General features: G+C 41.9%; 1 protein-coding gene and 1 long non-coding RNA gene across 2 annotated transcripts; both read left to right on the forward strand.

Moving 5' to 3' along the window:
* The first annotated feature begins 85 nt into the window (after positions 1–85).
* On the forward strand, positions 86–3,067 carry LOC306896311. The gene is made up of 5 exons (XR_013786892.1): positions 86–204; positions 755–886; positions 985–1,047; positions 1,832–2,005; positions 2,168–3,067. It is a non-coding gene; the product is annotated as an uncharacterized lncRNA (long non-coding RNA).
* Positions 3,068–4,252: 1,185 nt separating this feature from the next.
* Positions 4,253–15,790, forward strand: LOC306896837 (G-protein coupled receptor 22). Its single transcript, XM_079461143.1, has 2 exons — positions 4,253–4,475; positions 13,016–15,790. Exon 2 carries the CDS (start codon positions 13,115–13,117, stop codon positions 14,687–14,689), a length of 1,575 nt encoding a protein of 524 aa, XP_079317269.1. The 5' UTR covers positions 4,253–4,475; positions 13,016–13,114; the 3' UTR covers positions 14,690–15,790.
* Positions 15,791–17,427: the final 1,637 nt, after the last annotated feature.

A 17,427-nucleotide genomic window follows, 5' to 3' on the forward strand; every position in this document is an offset into this window, starting at 1 on the left:
TTTAAATACATCTTTGAATGCATGGATGCCTGTGTGAGAGGGGTTTGTGTATGTTTACTGATGGATTTGCTGTCTGGCGTGTGTAATATATTTGAGGCGTGTTCTCAGGTATTCAGGACGTTCAGGTCCCTGTGCCAGTGCAGACTTACAGAAGTCGCTCCTCCACGTCCCCTGAGCACTCAATAATCCATGGGGACGAGGAGGGTGAGTCTTATCCTACATCTTTTCTTTTATGTTTGTCTGTTGATCCATTTCTTTTAGAGTAAACTTAGCATATTTAACTTTACTTTACTTTTTTGTGTTTATATCCTGAAACACCTAGTTCACCCAAAACTGAAAGTACATTTACTCGTCCTTGTCTCAAACCAGACTTTCTTTTCTTCTGCTGAATTTAAAAGGATCATTTGAAGTGACTGGGGCTGTCAAGCAAAAAAACACAAAAAAACCTGTATAAAAGTACTCTGTGGGAATTTGACAGTGTCTGGTCACTGTATGCTTTCTGTGTTCCACAGAAAAAAGAAAGGAGTAAATGATGACAGAAGTTTGATTTTTGGGTGCACTAACCACTCTGACTTCTCCCTTTTATCGGAAACAGTTTTTCTTTCATCAACCAAAATGGGATATGTTAAATACATATTTAAATATGTATTTAACACTATCCAGTTGCACATGTACGCAAACGAAGATTCTGGTATTCTAAACATTAAGATTCCCAACAACCTCCTTTAGTAATGTGTCATGCATGTTTTTTTAGGTCAACAGCTGCGTGTTGTTATGAACACAAACGACCCAGACTACGAGCATATTTACTCGATAGAGACCTATGAGGATGACGCTCCAATAGTGGAGACTATCAACTATGACACAACTTTAAATAAAAGTCAGGGTATGCTAGATTTTAAATGTCTTAACAGTTTGCGTAAAGTATGTGGGTGCAAGTGAGGACACAGTTTAATGTATAAACAACAGGTGATATTTTGACAGGCGAAACAGCCTCTGTGGATTCATTAAAAGCTGAAAGGACAAAAAGACAAGTGAAAAGTGAAGGTAAGTCATCATTTGTGAGTCATCATTATGATTAATGATGAATATGTCTGCATGAGTATGTTTAAGGAGCTTTAAAAGCAGTTTTACTGGTACATTCGTTATAAGAACACATTGTGCACACTTGTCTGTGTCTTTTGCAACATATGTTGGAAACTGAAATTCTACAGAGTGTAGAAACTTTTGTGGATGTGTCTGTTCTCAGATGCCTTACAATAGCGCATGATGATGACAGGCTATCATAAATCTGCACTCTGTAATTGCCCTCCATGAGTCTTAGCTGCGCTCACTTCCTGTTGTTTGTCTTTGTATCTTCAGCATGTTGTCAACTCGCTGACTCATCTGTATGACAGCTCTTAGCATGAGATTGCACGCAGCTTGCCCACCACAGACAAGAACAGAACATTTGTACAGATGTTCTCTGAACAATACAAACATGGAATAATGACATGCTTAAAATATATATTTGGCTTGTGTACATTTGTATGTTTTGAGTGATTTGATACAGACATCATGAAGCCTGTTGCCACCTAGTTCAATTTACATTACTCATTTTCCATTAATTGATGACTTGTGCAGGAAACAGCTCTAAATAGATCCACAAATTTAGATTTTCTCTGAAATGTTTGTAAGAATACTAAGCTTTTTGCTGGATTTCATGGAGTTGATGTGTATAAAATGAGTCAAATATGTTGTTGTATGTCAAGGAATTGCTAATTATATTTCACTCTCCAGTGGTCGCTAAACAACACATACTAAACACTATTTCTTAATGTGTGTTTATTAGACTCGTGCCTCTTGCCGATGGATGAGGGGAACTGCTCGCGCTATACTCTGCGATGGTACTTTAATTCTGAGGTGGGCGACTGTAGACCTTTTATCTACAGCGGCTGTGGAGGAAACGCTAACCGTTATTTACAGAAAGAAGAGTGTGAGCAACACTGTCTCCCACAGTAAGCAGGTACATTAACACGCTGACTACTACACAGAGATAATGGCGGTGCATTTATCCAATTATTTCATTCTAAATATTGACTAATGGAATATCAACGTAAATTTTTTGCACTGTATCAATGAGAGCAGAGCTGTTTTTCTTACAGTGCTTTTTGTTTTTATGTTATAGAGTTGTGTTTTCACTTGAAGACCACAGTTGACTGTACACAGAGAATCTCAAACTGCAATATCAATAAACATAAACCTCAGTGTTGGACACAGCCATCATGAACAGATGTTGTAAGAATCGTCAAGATGTCATTGTCCTATCCTTGACTGCTCTAGACAATTTTGAGCATTGATTGACTCTCAGAGATTTTTCTTTATTTATTTTGTGAGTGTGGAACCGTTAGATGTCTGTGAACCTTTCCAATTAGATTTAACCTCAAAGTTTTAACTCATTCTGACCAGCACATTATATAGCAGGCAAAAAGTCTAATACAATCATCATTTCACATCATCCATCGTACTGTCCAATATAGAAATATATAGGCAAATAGAATGACAATGTATTTTATTGTTTTTCGCATACGGTATATACGGAAAATATCACTTTATCATTCATTTCTTAATCTTTTTGTTTTATTTGATGCACATAAAATGAGCACATTTTATTCATGTACAGACATGTGGTTTCCATACAAATATGGCTCCACATATTGTATTGGTGACTCCAATTTATCTATTCAACAATTCAATTCAATTTATCTTAGATTGGTTCATAGAACAAGTCTATGCTGTACAAAATTGTACTGTAAATGTAGATCTGTATCTTTGCATGTTTACAACAAATGGTGCTATTGAGATATTTTTATTTTGTTAATTGTGATGTCTGTGTTACATTGACTATTCAGTATTTGCGTTACATTATAGTACATGGAGCACACCAAATGCTGTTTATTTGTCCACAAAACAGTTTACATTTTTTTGCACAAGACACTCTGTATTTTAATATCACAATAAAGGTATACATTTGTTATGCATTCGCAACAAGATGATGTTCATTCACAATAAACCCCATTTAGTATACATATAGTGTGGAGTCATCAGTCTTATCAATTTGTGTTGAACATTTGCCGGGAGGACACACTGACATTTTTACATTTATTTGGACTGAACTAAAATGTGCATTTCTATCATTGTTGTTGCATTTCTCATTTTTAACAATGAATCATTGATGAAGCTGGAGGTGACAAGGCTCCTTAACATTTATTGTATAAATGTGTGCAGGCTCAAGTTGATCGACATCGGACTAGTCATTTTCTATAATATTACTTAAAACTTACTGACCACCAAATCTATATGGAATTTCCCACCTCTATTTCCTGCTCATTGTTCTATTTTTCCATTTTGTTTGTTGCTCCTATAGTCACACATTTGATGATTCAGTAATAATTATAGACCATTTTGTTTCAATGCCAGGATAGAATCATTACTACTCTTCCAGGGCTGTCACTCAGACACTGTTTTCATATTCAGCCTACTCATATTTATTCATTGACTGCATTTTTGCCAGTCCATCTGATATTTTGTTTTATAATTTAATAACAAATTGTCAGTCTGTATTTTTACCACAACCATTCTGTTAGCATTTCATAGTACTTAATTCTTTGGATTTTTGTGCCTTTCTATTAGGTTTATCTCTAAAGCAAATAAGTTAATACGTGAGGTAATCTGAATCAATGGTCAGTTTTGTTGTGGCATGGCCAATGTCAATCAAGTGCAAGTGCATTACTTACTTCATTATGTCAGACAATTGCCTATTGCTCTTAAATTGCCTTTTTACTACTCGAGTACGTCTTTTTTAAATGCATATTTTCACTGCATCTTGAAACATTCGATGACATTGAACTTGACATTGAAAAGCAGAATCTTTGCAAATTCCTTATTATGTCAAATTACCATTCAAACGTTCATAGGCTCTGTTAAGAAGAAGTGCCTCTTACACCGATATTAAATTAACAAGCGATACCTAATACGCGGATTCTGTTTATAAGCTACTGTTTCTAATAATAAGGTTAATTCATGGTAAACAAACAATGAACAAATGAATAATAATGTATCCACAGTGAGCGAAAAAAAAAACAGTTTTACGTCGCTTTTATGTTTTTAGTTTGTTTTTGAAATCTGCAGTGATATGTCGTGCGTTCCACTATGAAGCCTGCAGTGAATGTGTGTGTATATGCGTACGCGCGCTCGCGCCCAGGGAGCAGGTTCATTACGTCTAGTACACAGGATAGCGGCACTCATGTGTACTCAAAGAAACACAGTGGCGATTTCTAACACCGTTTAGCACCACTGAAGGTGCGTGTATTCCGGGCACGTAACTGCCAGCGGACCGTCCTGAAGCCCGTAGGAATCTCGCGCTCCAGTAGAGTGATAGAGTAGATCGGACCGCAGTGGAATGTAGCGGGGATTCCCGGCGCGCGCGGGGCAAGGTGAGTAAAAAGCTCCTTGGTGCATCTTCACTATACACAAGAGAATATTACGCTTTATGCTTAATTATCATTCGATGCCTGTGTAAAATGGTATTGGGATATCACTCTGTAATCGTTTTCCCTTTAAGTATTGCGCGCTTGGGAATAAAAAGGCGAACCGAAGCAAACTGCCGATTTATCAAGACGTGACTGTTGATATTTCTTAACTGGAAAATTGGAAGCGCATCAAAAGCCTTATGTCGCCGCTACGGACGTTTTGTTTACCGAGCATTAGGTGCTGGATGAAATCTGCAGTCAGCAGTGATTCTATATCTGTTGCCTGTCCGGGCAGAAATTCAAGATGTCATTTAGGTATACTACATGAATGATGTGTAGGCCATTTACATTTTTAGCTTAAATGTGCATTGTCTTCAATGATTAAATATGCATTGTTGGACATTGACAGTTCAATTCTGATGGCTGGAATCAGGACATCAATCCCTTCACGTTCATGCTCTCAGATATAACTGGTCATGCACACACTAAGAGACACGTGACTACATCAAATTGGAGAAAAAAGTTAAATCATTTGACATTCATCACAGTCATTATCATCTTTTTCGCTCCCGCATCAACATGCACACATATTCTCAGGCTGATTAGAGCCAGATGATGCATTTTCGGATGCACTTAACTTCAGATCAGGTCAGCAATATGGCAAGAGAAAATATGGGAAAGAGAGGAGGGTGGATGAGATGGAGCGTGCAAATGCCTAATAAGACAAAGCGGAAAAAACAGGCTGCATCTTGCTGTCAAGAAGTCAAAAGCAGCAGGTATATTAGTGGCCCTGTTCTGTTCAGAATGGGTATGAAAGGAACGAGGAATCTAGATCATCAGCTATTATAGTTCCTTCAAGATGCAGAGTTATTTTGGTTCACCACTGCGTAGTGAATATTGTTTCGCATGCTGCCAGGCTCCTTCATTTCCAGTGTCTCTGTCAACAAATTACGTGCCTGCATATTAATGTTACAATTACTCTCAATCTCATTATAAATCAATTTTGTCTCATTGCACTGAAAGACCTTGAGTCCAGAGATTTTGACAAAATGTTCATGATTTGAATGTCTTCTTAAAAATGTTATTGTTATCTACTCCGGTTTTTTACAAGTATGCTGCAAATTGTTTTTTCTTATCTTAGAACTAAATTTTGAAAAATATTTATGCAGCTCTCAAACCTAAGTCCTCATTCACATTGGCAATGAATCGCAGCAGTGTTTTCCTGCTACCGTTAGCGATACAAAAGCAGTAAGCACAGCTCGGCTATGCAAATGATCAGCTATGCAACATCCTTCTTGTTGGTGTCAGATTCAAAAATAGCACACTAATGCATTACATTAGGTTTGATGTTATTGGCTCCAAATGGCATTGGTCGTTGCGTGTCACTTGACAGAAGTTTGGGTATGAGGTAAGATGTCAGTGGGGTGAGATTTTCAGGGAATAACTTTGGTCTCTTAGACTAAATATTTCATATTTTAATGCTGCTTTGCCGCATTATATTACTCACCGGTATGTATGTTGCTAGGATGAGAAAAAAAAGTAAGCCTACATTTAGAGTGATCTCCAACAAGAAGGATTTGTTTCAGCGGTCTCACTCAGCTCATCAATGTCAAACATAACTGAGAGGGTAATCAAATGAAAGAAGGTGGGAGTTTTGGTCAACAGAAAGAAGGCAGAAATGAAATCAAGAAAGGTGGAGCTTTACCGTTAACAGGAGCTTTAGTGGGTCCTTCAGTTTTAATGGTAAAAGGAGATGTAAGCTGGGTAGCTTAAAGGCAGAGTAGATCGTTTGGAAAATGCTAACGTTTGCCTGCAAGCAGTGCAATCATACGATCCCTCCCTCTCGCGAATCACCATCCAAAGCCAGCCCTCCTCCAAAACACGAGCGCGTGCACAGAACAGAAGCTGATCGGTTCCAGTGTAGTCATGTCATATTCACCGGTGTGAAAACATTATGGTACAAAGTGAATTACGTTACTACAATAACGAACATCTCCAGGTACCTGCTCTCTGTCCGCCATTGCCCAGCTGCCTGTACATCGCACATGAGCGCGCTGATTGATGTATGATGTCTGCGTGAACAGGGTGCCCAGTGGGATGCAAAATAGGCTGACTGAAAATGTACACAACGTATCATTGCCCTCGGACCTTGGTCCAAAATGTATTGAATCACTGATGATATAATATAATTTTAAAAATACCAATGTTTCGCTTTACTTATTGATTGCTATCAGGATGTTAAGAGACTTCCAACCAGCATGACAAAAAAACATTTCTGGACAGGATTGCCTACACTGCCTTTAACATAAATATATAACATCAATTAATTAAGTAAATTTTGACTCATTTCTGAGTGAAATGGAATTTTGAATGAGAAAAAATTGTCTTTCTCTGCGATTTGATTGCATTTTGAAATGGAACTGGGACACGTTCAAGCTCAAACCAGTGCGCAACGTTTGCTAGAGTATCCGGGTTGAATGACATGTTTCCTGGAAACGGTGTGCAACGAGGTTTGAGATACGTTTTCTCTTGTTTGGTGGGATGGTCAAAAATGTCATACCAATCAGCAGCCACATGTATATAACCCACACGGTATTAAAGAGGCAGCTCGCACAATGGGTCCAAGCAAAGTAATTTACAGATGTATCTTCTGCATACACAACAATTGAAGATTTTAGAAAACATGTTTATCGTAAGAGTTTTATAGTATTCAACGCGTATTTATATCCCGATTTCATCAGGCTTCCGAAAAGAATGGCCTTCTCAGATGCCATAGTTGCAACTCTTGCGTCATCAGAACAGGGTGTTCAACGCATCACCGTTTCCGTTTAAAAATAATTTGGTTCAGCCCTGGCAGCAGACTGACAGTTGAAGGGGAGGAGGCGGCCTAAGCCATCTAACATACGTCATCTAAGATGGATAGTCATTACAGGACGGTGCATTTTCAGATTATGAGGCACGATTTTTAAAAAGAGAATGACCCACATTGATAAACTATTTACAATTAACGCTCCCATAATTCATGAAAAATAGGCATTCAAATGTTTTTATTTCACTAGGACTTTAAAGGACAGTTTTGTATTTATTATTATTTTATTATTATTATTTTTATTAATTAACAGAATACATACAAAATGTTACATTAAACCTTTAAACCTTAAACATACAACAAAAATATGTATTGAAGATGAAAGTTTTTAACATAAATCTGTTCAGTGAATATCGATAAATTTTTTTACATTTTGTTCAAAATATTGAGATTAATCATAAATGTAAACTTAGTTTTTTTATGTATCGAATCATAATTTAAGTGTATCTTTACACTCTTAATTTTGACTCTTTGCGGGTGTATTCATCATGAATTGCCATTGTACAAAAAGAGCTCCACATGTAATCTGCAAAATGTATATATTTTGTGTTTCACAGACAGAATAATAAATACATAGGTTTGAAAAAACATGAGGGTGAGTAAACATTTTCTGAATTGTAATATTTGTTATTCCTTTAGCATCCAGACAACAAACCAGGGCAGAAAACGTATGTTTACGGATGTAACCTCGGTTCCTTGATGGAGGGAACAAAAGATTGTGTCGAGACTGACAGAATTGGGGTTTGACTTGAGAACTCATCTCCGATGATACTTTTGAAAAAACAGTCTCCGCCCTGTACATAGCAGTATAAAAGGGAAGATGGCATGCCCATTCAAACACCATTTGGGCTGAGGAAACTTAGAGGCAGTCTTGTTCACGGCAGCGGGCCGATGCAGCGCCTTTGGCATGATGGACACAACGTCTCATTCCCTCCATCAGGGAACCGAGATACATTCGTAACCAAGACGTTTCCTTTCTGTCGGTCGGTCTTTCAACATTGTGTCGAGACTGATGAATGGGGTTCCTGTCATGATTTTGCCTGCTCTTGTCTTGATTTTCTGGTCTAACCAGCAAACCAGCCAGAACCGAACCCATTTTACTCATCTCCACTGGTTGCGATACCCGAGAGTGGTCCTCTGCAGATCGGGGTTGTGGGCCACGCACCACTCTCCAACCTCTGCAGTCTCTCCACAACCGCCCAGTCTCACTGGCAAGCGGGGAAGACGGGAATCCTGGGGGTCCTCGTCCGAGGCCTCCAATCCCGAGCCGCCCGTCCCATTCACGTCGTTCCTTCAGCCGGCTACCAGGCGGGTGGCTCGGCTTAAGAAGAAGAGGCAACGGAGGGCGGCTCGGAGTCCGGTGGTCCCGTCAAGTCCGGTGGTCCCGCCAAGTCCGGTGGTCCCAAATCCGGTGGTCCCAAGTCCGGTGGTCCCAAGTCCTGCCTTGCCGGCCTTCCAGCCGGCGTCAAGGCCTGCCCTGCCAGGGACTCCGCGCTCTTGCGCGCTTCCCCCCAAGCTACCCCCTGCTAAGTTCCCCAGGACCCCACGCTCTCGAGCGTGTCCAGGGACTAAGACTGCTCCTCCCTGTCCCAACCCCTTTGGACTTCCCCCCCTGGACTCTTGGGTTCCCCCCATGAACCCTGTTTGTTGTTTTTATTATGTCACCCCAACCCATTTATTATTCTTGCCTGTCTGCCCTTGTTATTTTTTACTATGTTTTGTTGGATGCTGTCTGTTTCCCAGTCTGTCTTGTCTCGTTAGTCTGCTCCTTTGGTGAACGCCAGGGGGCGTTCATTAAGGGGGGGGTCCTGTCATGATTCTGCCTGCTCTTGTCTTGATTTTCTGGTCTAGGGGCAGAATCATGACAGACCCACGTGTTTTATGTGGAGAGGAACATATGGTCAATCAGGACATAATATGCGTTCTCTCCTGTCTCTTCATTTGGCCCCGCCCCTCTCGTTTCTAGTATAGCTTTCCTCCTGTGTCGCATTACCCACACCTGCCCATCATTATCTCCTTTGTTAGTCTCCCTATTTAATGCCCTCTTGTCTATTGTCTTGTGCTGGTTTGTTGTACTTGGTTCATGCTTTCATGCTTTATGCCATGTCGTGGAGTGACTATTATTATAGTCTTGTCAGTGTGAGTGTTCTGTTACTCTAGGTGTTTTTTGTAGTCAAAGTTCTTGTCAAGTGTTAGTCCTCAGTTTATTGTGTACTCTGTTTTGTTACCCCCTCGTGGGTTTTTGTTTTGTTCCTGTTTTGTTCCTGTTTTATTATTAAAGTCCTTGTTAACCCCTTCACCCCTGTGGCTGCCTGCGTTTGGGTTCTCCCCTGAGATCTCTCCCCGAGATCCGTGACAGTTCCTGTCAAAAACGCCATGGTGCTGCGCCGTTTCACGATTCTAGCGGAACGACACTGATCGGCCTGGGCAGGTCACGAGTGAGGAGTCCCGTGAATCGTAACCATCCAGTGGTGTAGTAAGGCATCAATTGATGTGATCACGACTGGAGGCTGTAACTACCAGCCGTACAGACAGTGGCTTTGCTCCTCTAGAGGCAAGATGCCCGCCCGACACTGTAAGGAGCACTGGGGAGCATCTGAGAGGGGACACTACGGAGACCACATATTCCGAAAGGGAGATAATAAATTGGTCTTACCAGTGGGTAGATCTCATGGGAGTATAAGTGCGGGCCCCCACACGGGGGTCCACAGAGTGGTGGAGTCCACTGAGGGGAGATCACAGGTTCACCCACAGGGGAACCAAGAGTGAGAGAGTACCCAAGGAGGGGAGTCACTATGTGTGGAGCTCTAGCTCAGATGCACAGGTTTGCCTCGTGGGGGACAGTCACGTATACTGGGCCTTCCGCTCTGCCCGGCTCGTAAACCAGAAGAGCTTAATGATGGACGGAATGTCTATACTTCATCCAGTGGAGAAAATTGGGATGCTGGAGTAGTGCGCTTACTAGACTGAATAGGAGAGAAGGGGCTTCGCAGGCGTACGCCCAACCGATCAAATAAACGGTCTGTGCCGCGGAAAGAATCGAGAAACGAAGTATTCGATAACCTTTGATTCGATAACCACACACGAATCCTGGTGTCGGACGGACTGCAGCATTCGCTTCTGTGTCAACATCGCAGATAAGATGGGTTGCAGCCCCTACCTTTCTTGGGGATGATGAAGTAGAGGTTGTCACCCCTAAGACATCTCGACCAGAGGGACGGGCTTGATCAGCACCTTCTCCAGAAGGCCCCGATCGCCCTGATCTGCTGAGGTAAGAGAATGTCCCAAAACTTGGGAGGGTGCCTTGCGGACCGGGTCATGTAGCCATGAAGGATCGTCCTCACGAGCCAACGTGACATGCTGGGGAGCTGTAACCATGCCCCTAGACATCGTGACAGAGGAACTAGTGGGGAGATCTGCTTTATCGGCCCCCGTGGGGGGAGGTTCTGTGGTGGGCACCACTCGACATTGCGACATGCCCGCTGCAAGATGCAACGTCTCGTGGAAAGTGCGGACTGCTGCGGAACTGACTTGTCGCAACGTCGAGTTGAGGCTGCTGCATGCTGTGGCCACCCAGGGAGAAGGAAGCTTTACTGCAGACCAAGCGGGCATCAGCCCCTGAGAAGAGGTCAATGAGAAGGGGCTGATGCGACTTGACAGCGATGGCATGGCCGGAGCTGCGCCTGATGTCATGTGTCTCCCCGGGTGGTTCCTGTCAGGGCCGCTTCATTGAGGGCTGCTGGCAGGGAATTGATGCCCTCCGTGAGATCTCCGACCATGGGGGGGGGCGCCTGTGGAGGGGCACCGGAGTCGGGGGGTATGCTGGCATTCAGATGCCATCAGGGACCTTGACGCCCTGTCGGGGGCCGGGTCGCGGCGGGGAGGATGCCCTCCATCTGCCTCATCACCGTCGAAAACCGTTGGAAGTCTTTGGCTGTGTCACCAAGCAGCCCCCACTGCGCGATGGGATCATCAAGAAAGCGGACTTTCTCGACCTTTCTGCTACCGATTTACGTTCACGGGAATCCGCATATCACCACCGCCATTTGCTACCGCAAATAGGGAGTCGTAAAACGCCAGGATGAGTTCCGCTGCTCTGCGCCGTAGATCCAGTAGGAAGAATCGAAGATCGCTCAGCATAAACATTGCAGGTTCCGAAGAACAAAAAGGTGAATGAATGGGCCGTCCCATTTGCCAAGTTCATTGGCCTTTTCAAAGGTATAATCGGAGATGATATGTTCTCAAGTCAAACACCATTCTGTCAGTCTCGACACAACGTCGAGAGACCGACAGAAAGGGAAACCTAATTAGCATTAGCATGTTAAACAAAGAAGACAAGACTGAATGTGAGCAATGGGAGAGAAATCTGATACAGCTGGCACGATGCGACAAGGTGGTTTAAAGAAAGATAGATGGGTCTCAAGCTCAGCAGAGTGATGGATGAAGGGTAGGAGTTTTAAACACACTCCTCCAGCTATTAAAAAACACAGTGTTCACCTGAACCTCCACTCATCTCTCTCTCACTCATTCACTCCCTCACTATTTCTTATTATGGTACATGTTTTGCCATTATGTGACAATTTATATTCATCAGCCGTATTCCTCTGTGTGAATGTGAGATTGTCAGCCTTCTGTTGTTTTTTTCATAAGATTTTCATGTGCCCCAAAACTATGCCTTATATACTGTCACTCAAGGTTTCGCTGCATTGACCTCTTTTCATTGCCACTATGGCATGGGGAGTATCTGCATGCCAGCCGGGTTGCCCTCCTCTCCCACTGCAGTCTCCTTTCGTTTAAGTTTTCTCCTGAGGTCAGTATCACAGATGTGCTCGAGGCAGAGAATGAGTCTGACTGTCACAAATGCAGAAATTCTCAAATTTTAAATTTCGACCACTCTTAAACTGTACACCAGTTGCCATAGTAACAATCTTCATTCTGAAGTCGAACTTATTTATTTATTTCGTATTTTTTGGAACTACAAGCTGGCATGATTGTACAACATATCATATTGGTATAGAGCTTTTAGAATTTTATTAGAATTATATCAGATTGTTTAGCATATGAAATTGCAGAACTGTATTACTTACAATCAGGCAGTCTCTCACTTTAAGGATGTCTGGTAATCCTCGTGGTACGAATCAAAATATATCAAGGTTTCTGTGATTGCTTGCATCCTTGGTCATGTACAGTATGAGTGATTGCCTTATACTGTCATTCATCAGTCTCAGATTTGGTAAATTTCACGGATGTCAAGAACACCTCTAGGTTGCATTTCACCCCCACACACACACATTTACAGACTTATTTTTCACCTGAATTACAGTATTCTAGCAAAAAAAGTAATTCTCTTTACTTTACGAAAGTATAATAACCTACTTTATTTTCTCGTATAAAAATATGCTACATTATGCTGTATCAAAAACAAATATGACTGTAATAGGAAACATGCTTGTGTGAATACGACCACAATGCACTCATCGCCATTGCTTGGCATTACTAGATCAATACCTTATTAAGTCTCAGAAGAACAAAACAGTGAATCACGATACACAACCATAACTGTATACGTCTGAATGTGCAGTTTTGGTTTGTTCTTGGATAAAATGTGCTTCCTTTTTTTTGTCTTTTGTCGTAGTGCTGCCAATCATTCGTCAAAGCCCCAAGAAAACACCTGAGTAGGTGAAGAATGGCCAGTGGGAGTGGCTGGCATTACTATGCCTGAAGGCACGTGCCAATGGAAACAGATGGCAGCATTACTGGGGGTCATGGTCTGTCCCTCCTACAGGCAGAAGATAGCGTTGGGGCCGGACTAACACAGCAGGAGGGGGCGTGGCTTGGCTTCCGGGCTACAGTGAGTGCAGTGTTGCTGCTGGAGCTCCTCCTGGGAGTGGGCGGTAACCTGACAGTGCTAGTATTATACTGTGGCCACTGCAGTCTGCTGGAATCTGTCAGTCATGCAGTCACACTCAGTCTACATACTCTTGACCTGCTGCTCTGTCTTCTCTGCCTGCCGATTACTGCCACCATACTCATACTGGGCGGAGCCTCCGTTCCTCACCATGCCCTGCTCTGCTGCCTTCATGAATCGGCAACCAGCTTTGCCAGCGTGGGCACTGCACTTAACCTGTTGCTCATCAGCTTAGATCGATATGACATCAGCGTGAGGCCTGCCAATCGATTGCTGACACCAAGAAGGGCAACCGTTTTGCTGATTGGAGTGTGGGTGATTTCTTTGGCTGTGCCACTCTTACCATTCGTGGAGGCGAGGTTTGTGTTGGAGCAAGGTGAGGGAGTGTTTGTGCACTCCAACAGCACAGTGTTTTGTTCAGAGTGGGGAGGAACTCTGCAGGCTCATCTGCTACTCCAGGTACCAGTGTTCCTGTGCTCTCTAGCTGTGATGCTGTTTACATACTCACGGATTCTGCAGGCACTGCGCATTCGTATTGGACGCACACCCAGACCCCAGCGAGACAGCAAAAGGCTTGTCCATCGCCTTTGTTTGCGGTGTAAACGGTCAACAAGGTCACCAGATCACGTGACGAGAAACACACCCACGTCCCCCCCGCCACTCTCTACCGGGCCTCTTATCACCTCAGATGCAGTTACCACGGTAACCATCAACACTGAGACAAATACTCCCTCCCTTACAACCCCCCTTAGCCCCACCCCTACCATATCAGTGATAACCTCACCTTTAAGTCCCACACCCACTGCTTCCATGGTAACCACACCTTTTAGTCCCACAGCCTCTATGTCTGTTCTAACTAGTTCCCTCCTCCCCTCTCCCGCCACACCATCAGTTACCTCACCTTTGAGCCCCATGCCCACAGTGTCCACAGTAACCGCACTAGTGAGTCCCGCCCCAGCCCATGGTCCACCTAGTATGGGTGTGGGTGCCTCTGTATCAGCCATCTTGGCTCTGCGTCGAGCAGTTCGCCGCCACAGAGACCGGCGGGAACGTCAAAGGAGAGTCTTTCGTATGTCTGTCATAATCATCCTCTCTTTTCTTCTGTGCTGGGCGCCCCTCTCCATCATGCCCGTCCTTATGCTGGCTATCGGGCCCTCTGATTGGCTGGAACGTCTGAGACTCTGCTTCCTGGTACTCGCTTATTGGACGGTCGTGCTACATCCACTGCTGTACGCGTTCACACGGCAAAAACTGCGGAAAGTTCTGCACACACGTTTGCGCAGACTTCGTCCACAGAACTCACAGACTCGCATTCGAACCAATAACAGAATTCGCCGCAAACACAGGGCTGATGGCAGCGACGCTACGGACCGTTGCCTGACAGAGGCTGTTAGAGAATGATGGTGTGTATGTCGGAGACTTATGGGTAGAAGTGATTAAAAGTGCGCACAGGAAACAGGGACGTGGAAACCATTGTAATTGGGAGAAACATGTATCCCTAACCTTTTCGGTTTGCCTTTCTTGCTTATTTACATATTGCTTTATTTAAAGTCATTTTAATTTTTCAGTTTCTTTTTGCTTGATTGTGATGCAAAAAAATGTAAAATGGGTACACTCTTAAAAATAAGGGTCCCTTTGCAATGGCTGTATGATTTCATAAAAAATGTTAACATCCACATAACTGTTTTGTTGAACCAAAGGTTCTTTGAAGTGGTCAAAATTACATCATTGAATTAATATTCATGAGTCAAGCTGATTGTACACCACTTCTACAGCCCTGGCAGGAAACGATTAATGTGTTAGATGTGTTAGATGATATGTGTGACATGGTCACGTTTATAGACGAAATTAAAAGACGTCAGTAGATCTCCATTGTCCACGAGTGTTTAGTATGTTTTCACTGGCAACTAATCAGCACAGGGTTTCTAAAGCACACTGAGATCAACAGGCCACTGTCTAATTAACCTGTAGAACACAAACATTCCCATGGTGCTAGGGAACGAGTGAGTGTACCTACAGGCATGAGTTTGTAAGAGGTCATGTGCAATAAAATTCCAAATCCAGGTTATGCATTGCATGATTTCCATAGAAATTAATACCAATTTATTGGCAATCATTATGTGGTGATAATGTAGACATCTGTCCACCGGTAAACAAACATATACACTGAATTCCAGTGTCTTCTCATTGGTAGTCTAGAGGGCAATAGATTAATCATTGTGTTAATGTATATGATCAGGGATGTAAATAGTCACAGATATTACTGTGGTTTCAGCCAATTTAAATTCTGCTCTACCAAGGGCATGCGCACTGGATCGATCAGTTTCTGAAAATACTGATAAAAACCACTTTTACAATGTCTAAATTAATATATTTTATTTGTGTCCTGTAAATGTATATCTTGTCAGTGATGTATATTTTTTTGTTTTGAGATGGTTATTGTATTACTTTACAATAGAGGAGCAATAAGTCTGAATTACAGTAATAAAAATATTCAGCCTCTTTGCTTGTTTTCTTTGTTTGTTCGCAACCCCAGATTTCTTCCTTTATGCACAAACGCATAAGAATACTCACGTACAAACATGTACAAACATTCCCACAACGGCTGACCTGTTGAATTCCATTTAATAAAGCTAACACTTTCAAACAGCAATTTTTTGCTTATGAAACATCTTACATTTAGTCATTTAAGCGATACTTTACAAATAATAAACAACACAATATATTATACAGGAGCCAACAAAAAAATTTGTCAGTAATGCCAAGTGTCAAGGGTAAACCAATGTTCTTCATTTTCTTGTCTATACATTTCAAACTGCATGAGATACAGTTCTAATACACTGGGGACTCATCCGTATGTTTCTAATGAATTAATTATGCAGTTTTAAATGCCTTTCCCACATTGATTAAAGTCACTTTCTCCGATCGGTTATTTTGGTGGCGGGTAGCATATTCTCATTAAAATAAGTCATTCAGAAGTGCAGGCTGCTTTAATATATACAATTAGAGCGTGCTGAGAAAGGTTGACTGACTTCATCCTAGTTGACAAAAGTCAAACAGGCAATTAAGAACCCCCTGTGTCTCTGTCAGCGACTGCAGTCTCACACAGAAGATCAAATGCCATATAAGGGATACTCAAATAAGTGCCTGTTCAATCAGTGAACTGGTAGCCTTTCAAATGTCTCTCGATTCCGAGACCTTAAATGTTATTAATCTTTCAAAGCTTGGTGGTGGTTCGTCCAAATTGTGTGTGCAGTTTCAAAAATAAGCTCTTTCCTCATTATCAGTGATAAAAGCTGCACTTGTGAAGCCATGTTAACACTTATTAATGTTTGATGACACACACTGACATTTAATGTTTGCAACCTCATTGAATGGAGGATAATGGGTAGGTTCCTCCACAAAGAAATTGAGCTCTCTCTAAATAGATCCTTCTGGAACTCTGACCTCAGAGGTCAAAGGTCATCTCCCTCTTAATATATTTTCATCAACGCACACAGATTTCTTAGATATATGGATTTGTAACGTGTATCTGATTTTCATGTTGTGTGGTACACAACCATGGTACTAAGATTATTTTAGATATCAAAAGCGTGTTAGTGAATAATTCATGAACCATGGTATTTCTTTGGTAAATATTTTGTAATTCTTTAATAGAAATCGTGAAAATGTGAAAATGTGATTTTATCCAACCATATTACTTTTTGTTAGTGCTATACTTAAGCAGTAATGTTCTCATGGCTGAACTAAATTATGAATAAAACAATGATACATAAAGTTACATTAAATTGAATTGATAACTGGCATGCGCTGTGATATCCAGGAGAACAGTCTCAACAAATACCCTTCCTATGTATTCTTATAATGGGTAATTCAACTAATATTGCCTCTATTCTATTATCCACACAAATATATAGTATTATTCTAAAGTACAGTATAAGACAAGCCCTGTCAATTGAGTGAAAGGTAGTGTTCTCTTTTTAGGCTAATATGTCTTCAAGGCAGGCAATGTGCATTGTGTGCTGCTACTGTGGAATCATCTGGATGCAAATAAAAATATGTTTGTCATTGACTTAGCATTGATAAGAGAAACCATGGATCTAAGGATGTTGAGTGGGAATTTGGTTTAAAACAGCTCA

The sequence above is a fragment of the Barbatula barbatula genome (assembly GCF_947034865.1).
Source record: "Barbatula barbatula genome assembly, chromosome: 7".
Lineage (NCBI taxonomy): Eukaryota > Metazoa > Chordata > Actinopteri > Cypriniformes > Nemacheilidae > Barbatula > Barbatula barbatula.

Bases quoted from the DNA above. Each gene is read 5' to 3' on its own strand.
- LOC306896837 (XM_079461143.1), top strand. From the start codon at position 13,115: ATGGAAACAGATGGCAGCATTACTGGGGGTCATGGTCTGTCCCTCCTA.